This window comes from Engraulis encrasicolus, chromosome 15 (genome assembly GCF_034702125.1).
Source record: "Engraulis encrasicolus isolate BLACKSEA-1 chromosome 15, IST_EnEncr_1.0, whole genome shotgun sequence".
Taxonomy (NCBI): Eukaryota; Metazoa; Chordata; class Actinopteri; order Clupeiformes; family Engraulidae; genus Engraulis; species Engraulis encrasicolus.
The window spans coordinates 1452843-1460000 of NC_085871.1; the positions used below are offsets into that span (position 1 = coordinate 1452843).

The window sequence follows — 7158 nt, forward strand, 5'->3', positions numbered from 1 at the left end:
ATGCATCAGACCTGCGTGGGATACATGTATTCGCACATTAATGAACAAACGAATGAAAATTCCTTCCACCAGCATGTTGTGCTTGTCGTTTCTGATCAATATGTAAAGCAAATAACACCAGACATCAGATCAGTTCTGTATTTTCCTGTCTGCTCACCCGAGTGAAATATTACTTCATATTATATTATATTATATTATATTATATTATATTATATTATATTATATTATATTATATTATATTATATTACAGTTGAGGACGATATTATTAGCCCCCCTCCTGAAATTAGACATTTCTCTTGATTTCTCAGTAAGAATGACCATTATTAACCGTTTCTGTTATTCTGGAAACAAATACACTGATGGAGATAATGTTCAATGAGTTGAATTTGGATTTTTCTATTGTTACGATGAGTTTAAACAAAAAAAGGCAAAAATGACAAGGACAAAATTATTAGCCCCCTCATCATTAATAGTCAATATGGCGCCATTTATGAACCAAAACTGACAACAGGCTCTGATAAGTTGCTACCTAGGTTGGCACATGCCCCACTAGGGATTTTGGCCCATTTCTTCACTGCAAAGTGTTCTAGCTGGTCCAAATCGCATGGATGCTAAGCATAGACATTAACCACAGACTCTCAGTGGGATTGAGGACTGGACTATGAGCGGGTGATTCCAATATCATGGTTTTAGTGTCCTTGAAGAACCTCTGAACTAATCTAAATGTATGCTTTGGGTTACAATGTTGTTGGAAGACCCAGCAATCCAGATTCAGACCCAGACTCCCTGTGTCTGAGGCTGAATAACAGACTAAACTTGATGCCCCACCACTGTGTGTAACTGTGGAAACTGCTTGGCCTCATTAGACCAAAGAAGCATTGGACACCTGCCTAGATGATTGTTATTGACCTGGCCTCACCTGGAGTTTTTTCACCCACCAAGAAAGACAGTTGTTAGGGCTTGTCATCATATTGGGCTTTGGGGCCATCATCACAGAAGAACCCCTTTACTAAAGGCAGTGCATATCAGAGTGTTATTGAGCTTTGCCTGTGAACATTTGAAAGTCAAAAATGTGTTTTGAACATCTCTGCTTTCATCTGATGATATTCAATTGCACCTGCTTTGATGCATGAATTCTGCTTCTGTCAGGTGAAGAAAGGGATAGGCCTTGAATCGTTATAAGATGGTTTCCACAATTAAACATGGTGGTGGAAGCATCATTCTGTTGCAGCCTCAGCCACAGGAAACCTTGTTTGCGTGTACGGCACCATAAAAACTGAAAATTATGATAGAATGTGGAAAGTGACCTTGCAAAAATATGCTCATAGAGGGAGCTAAGATCTTCACTGGATCTTTCAATAAGATAATAACCCAAAACTTGCATCCAAAATAGTTCAAATGTTCCTCAAGGATACTAAAACCATGGTCATGGAGTGGTTCAGACCTCAATCCTTTAGATAGTATTTGAGGAGTGCTGAAAATGAATGTCCATCCTCAACATCCATGCCATTTGGACCAGCTTAACTATTTGCGATGAAGAAAAATGGGCCAAAGTCCCTGGTAGGACATGTGCCAACATAGTTAACAACTAATCAAAGTGCCTGGTGTCAATTTTTGTTCATAAATGGCACTGTATTGACCATTAATGATAAGGGGGCTAATAATTTTGTCCTTGCCATTTTTACACTTTTTTGTTTAAACTCATTGTGAAAATGGAAAAGTCCAAATTTAACTTAATGGATACTATCTCCATGGTGTCTTTGTTTCCAGAATAACACACATTTATTAATAATGATCATTCTCAATGATCAATGAAGAGATATGTCTAATTTCAGGAGGGGGGCTAATAATATCGTCCTCAACTGTATATTGTGTTATATTATATTGGGTCTAACATCATATCAATCATATTAGGCTACATTATGGCTGTCATGATGGTTAAGAAAATTATTGCTAGTGAGGAAGCCGAATGGCTGTTGAGTCAGGGAAACCACTAGCCATAATGGCCAGTATCCAAAAAAGTTAGTGTCAAGCACTGATACACACACACACACTTGTGTCTGTGAACTGGCTCTTTGCACCGTCCTGTGTGTGTAGCTTATGGTGTAGCTTGTTGCCCCATGTCTGTAGCCTACCTTCCTCTGTGTTCATGCAGGAGTGTATGTGTGTGTGTGTGTACAGTATGTGTGTGTGTGTGTGTGTGTGTGTGTGTGTGTGTGTGTGTGTGTGTGTGTGTGTGTATGTGAGAGAGAGAGGGGGGGGTGTAGACAGTGTGTGTGTGTGGGGGGTGGGTGGTTGTATACTGTGTGTATGGGGGGGGTGTAGAAAGTGTGTGAGCGCATGTGTCTGAGAGAGTGTGTGTGTGTGTGTGATACAGTATATTGGTCTCCATCTGCCTGTGTTCGTGCAGGAGTGTGATGTGCTGTGTGTGTGTGTGTGTGTGTGTGTGTGTGTGTGTGTGTGTGTGTGTGTGTGTGTGTGTGTGTGTGTGTGCGTGCGATACCCTGTATATTGGCCTCCATCTGCCTGTGTTCGTGCAGCAGTGTGACGTGTTGTTGTCGTGCGTGGCGGTAGAGCTCCCTCTGGTGGCTCTTCTCGTATTGCAGCATCTTAATGCGCCCCTGCAGTCTGACCAGGGCAGCCCCGTTCAACACCAGCGCACAGCTCAGATTCCGAGGCACCATGCCGTTCACGACATACTCAATCTAATAAGTACACACACACACACACACACACACACACACACACACACACACACACACACACACACACACACACACACACACACACACACACACACACAAGAAGACACACATATGTAGACATAGACATGTGGACAGAAACACACACAAACGCATACAAATGCACTGCACACACAAAACCTACTCAGTGACGGCATATTTCCATCTCCACACTGTAAGCCAGGGCGTTCCCTGCCTGCTGCAATAATGAGGTGAACACTCGATACTCAACACACACACACACACACACACACACACACACACACACACACACACACACACACACACACACACACACACACACACACACACACACACACACACACACACAGACTAACACACACACACATACACACACACGGCCGCCATACGCATGCACATACTGCATGCTGACAACCACAACACTACACACACCACAGGGCTAATGCACGCATGTACATACACACGCACACAGTGTGTGTGAGGCAGTGCCCCACTGGGATATATTATATAAAATATTATTTCGGCCACTCATTCGTGCACCTAAATAATAGTCTATTCTATTGAATATCAGATTATTTTAAATTATATATCCCAGTGGGGCACTGCTACTGAATTCCTTTCTCTCAATAGTATTTTTTCACTGAACATTCGAAAAATGTTGCGCTATTCAACCTAGCTCTTCACCGCCAGTGATGGCCTACCTGCCGAGCTAATCAGGCAACACAGGAGAGGTAGCAGAGGTAGGATGAGAAGAGGATTGTCTATGACTCTACGGCATAAACGGAGACAACGCGACCTCACGAAGTTGAGATGTGTCGTCATAGAAGATCCCTCCCTCACATCCGCAAGATTTGATGACGCCTTTCAGATAAGTAAGTTAGAACTACACAGTCTTCCTGCACTGGTCTAGTTCCAATGTTGTAAAATTAGACTATGTTACGATCGCTTCCAGACTAATTTAGGTGTGTGTGTGTGTGTGTGTAATTGTGTGTAATTTGTGTGTGTGTGTGTGTGTGTGTGTGTGTGTGTGTGTGTGTGTGTGTGTGTGTGTGTGTGTGTGTGTGTGTGTGTGTGTGTGTGTGTGTGTGTGTGTGTGTGTGTGTGTGTGTGTGTGTGTGTGTGTGTGTGTGTGTAAATTAGAGTCAAAGAAAATTTTAAACATTAAGATAAAACTTATGTTAATAAAAATAAAAATAAAAATGATATATAATTTAAATTAGGGGAAGCATCTGAGAACAGCTTTGTCTTGAGTCTAGATTTAAAGCTATCAATAGTGGGCAATAGTCAGGGCACAAGTTCACCATTTCCTTTTCTTGTTTTCGAGTTGTTGGCAAAAGTAAAGTAGCAGATGACAGGTTAGGGTTAGGGATGGTTTTGGTCAGGGCACAGCAGAGAATTTTCGCGTTTAGCAATAGAAATTTGCCATGGGCAACAGAAATTTGCCAGGATGGCAGGAAATCTGTGCAAACCTGGTCACGTGACAAAAGGGCTTTCCCATGGTGTTGTAGAGTATGACTTGACATGCAAAGTCGTCACACCTCAACTCGGAATGCACTAGCATGAAATAATTACGCCTTTTCATGATGCCAGTCTGGTCATACAGGTGACTCACCTGGTGTAGTCGCACAGGTACCACCACGTCCAGCTCGTTAACCTTCTGCTGTTTCTCGCGGTTGAAGAGTTCCAACTCGCCCTCTGCAGCCTGGAGTGTGCTCTGCACCACCTTAGCCTACACACACGCACACATACGCACACACACACACAGCTAAGTGTAATGTAATGTAATAACAGTGGCTAGTAAAAGGTGCTAGTATTATATGGTTAAGTGTGCGTGTGTGTGTGCGTGTGTGCGTGTGTGTTGCCCTCTTAGCGAGGGCATCACACTCCTTCCCTCCTTCCTGATATACTGTAGGTAGTTTCTAGGGATGCACCGATACGATACTGGTTATTATACTCGTACTCGTACTCGTCAAGCACTTGCGCGATACCAGCTACGAGTACTACTATTACTCAAAACAATGCAAAATCTTGTCATGTTCTGTGGACTTGAAATCAGCATGGAAAAAAGCGCCACCTCATACATTTACTAACATTTAAATCTACATGGAAATGGACAAAAACAAGGCCATGCATTTATTTTCATTGTATTTTGGTGGTAAAAGGTATCGGTATCGGTACTCGGTATCGGCAAGTACACACATTAATGTACTCATACTTGTATCGGTTTTCAAAAAAGTGGTATCGGTGCATCCCTAGTAGTTTCATTTAACACACTATAGCAATGATCGTCTTGTTTCATCACTACATTTTCTGAGCTTAAATGTCACATGGTAAAGAAAGAAAATCTGTCTAAAACATACTGACAACAAAACTGTGGATAGTAGAAAGGCTGAATGGCTAGTGACTCTGGAAAGTCACTAGCCACTGTGGCTGGTTAGCAAAACTTGAGCGAAAAGAAAGGTAAAGCCCTGGTGTGTATGTGTGTTACCTTCTTAGCGAGGGCGTCACACTCCTTCTTAAGGGTGTGTGCGTGTGCATGTGTGTGTGTGTGTATGTGTGTTACCTTCTTAGCGAGGGCGTCACACTCCTTCTTAAGGGTGTGTGCGTGTGCATGTGTGTGTGTGTGTATGTGTGTTACCTTCTTGGCGAGGGCGTCACACTCCTTCTTCAGGGCGTCAGCCATCTTCTTCTCCTCCGCCAGAGTCTCCTCCAGATCCAGACGCAGCTCACGCAGACGCACCGTGTTGTTGAAGAGCTCGGGATCACAGTCTATACCCACACACACACACACACACACATACACACACACGCACAGATATATGTAATGTAATGTAATATGTAAATGGAACCAGTTCTTGTATCTAATATGGAGCATTACAACACAAGATTCAGTGCACATCCATGCACCTGTTCAAGTTATCGTGCAAACAAAAAATTGGTCATCTTGAAAGGAGGCCATTTTGAAACTGTTTGATATCGAAAATTATATCAGTTGATGTAGTTAGAAGAGTTTTGTTGCAAAAACAGTGTATCCACCATTTCTGACCTTTGCATGTTATTATTGGAAATGACTGTTCAGAAGTCCTATCACCTATGTGTGAATTCTTGCCATTCAAATATTTTGAGAACATTCTTTTTAAACCTATATAAAAAGCATTGTGCAAAGCAATGGAATGCCCAAAACAAATATGTCAATTTCCCAACATTCTCCAGCATGGATACACACAGTTTTGCAACAAAGCTCTTGTATTATAGAGTCTATGCGCACAATGTAACTTCATGAACAAAAAAATCTGTTGAATGCGCACACAGTCCAAAATCCAGAGAAGAGTCTGGCTTCATCCCTGCTCCTAGTTGTATGTGTAACATTTCACTTCACAAGTTAAATTAGGACTCCTTTTCAGTTGTGTCCAGACAGTAAATGGAAGGGGTGCCGAGCGAACAAACAGAAAATGGCTCGAGGCTTCAAGAGTGTTCACTAATCAGCCCCTCACAGGGGTTTCGCGATTGTTGTAACACAATCACAAGTTCACACAAACTGTTTGCCAATTGCCACAACTCTCCTGAGAATAAACGTCCTCGACACTGGAGAGGCAGATGAAGAAAGTCTAGCTGTAGTCTCATGATGATCTCATGATGCCATCGTTGGTAGCTCCTCAGTGTGTGTGTGTGTGTGTGTGTGTGTGTGTGTGTGTGTGTGTGTGTGTGTGTGTGTTTGTGTACTACTCACTCGGTGGGCAGACGCTGTCTCCAATAGCTCCTCTGTTTGCATGTTTGTGTGTTTACTACTCACTCAGTGGGCAGTGTTGTCGGTAGATCCTGTGTGTGTGTGTGTGTGTGTGTGTGTGTGTGCTACTCACTCGGTGGGCAGACGCTGTCTCCAATAGCTCCTCTGTTTGCATGTTTGTGTGTTTACTACTCACTCAGTGGGCAGTGTTGTCGGTAGATCCTGTGTGTGTGTGTGTGTGTGTGTGTGTGTGTGCTACTCACTCGGTGGGCAGACACTGTCGTCAGTAGCTCCATTCTCAGAGCCTTCATCATCCTCATCCTCATCCCAGTCCGACTCTTCGTCAGAATCCTCACTACTCGCCTCCTCTGTAACACACACACACACACACACACACCTCATCAGAATCCTCACCACTCACCTCCTCTATACACACACACACGCACGCACGCACGCACGCACAAACACCTCATCAGAATCACCACCACTCGCCTCCTCTATTCACACACACACACATGCACACCCACACACACACAAACACACACACACACACAAAAGCACACACGCAGGTAAAGCGTGTGTTTCCCACCGTGCTCCCCTGTCTTCTCCTTCTTCTTGACACGTTTGATCTTCTTCTTGAAGACGCGCGTGAGGAACTCCGCAAACTTGTTGTTGTCTCCGAGCGAGGCCTGGAAGGCGGCGGCGTTG

General features: G+C 43.4%; 1 protein-coding gene across 1 annotated transcript in view; it reads right to left on the reverse strand.

The window, feature by feature from the left end:
- Positions 1-7158, reverse strand: part of LOC134463598 (cilia- and flagella-associated protein 44) — a 50852-nt gene that overhangs the window by 3174 nt on the left and 40520 nt on the right. Inside the window, exons 28-32 of the mRNA XM_063216775.1 lie at positions 7040-7158; positions 6714-6818; positions 5362-5492; positions 4336-4452; positions 2504-2705 (exon numbers count right to left, since the gene is read on the reverse strand). The exon at positions 7040-7158 is cut by the window's right edge and continues 77 nt beyond it. Of these exons, the coding sequence (XP_063072845.1) occupies positions 2504-2705; positions 4336-4452; positions 5362-5492; positions 6714-6818; positions 7040-7158 (674 nt within the window). The remainder of the gene's footprint in view (positions 1-2503; positions 2706-4335; positions 4453-5361; positions 5493-6713; positions 6819-7039) is intronic.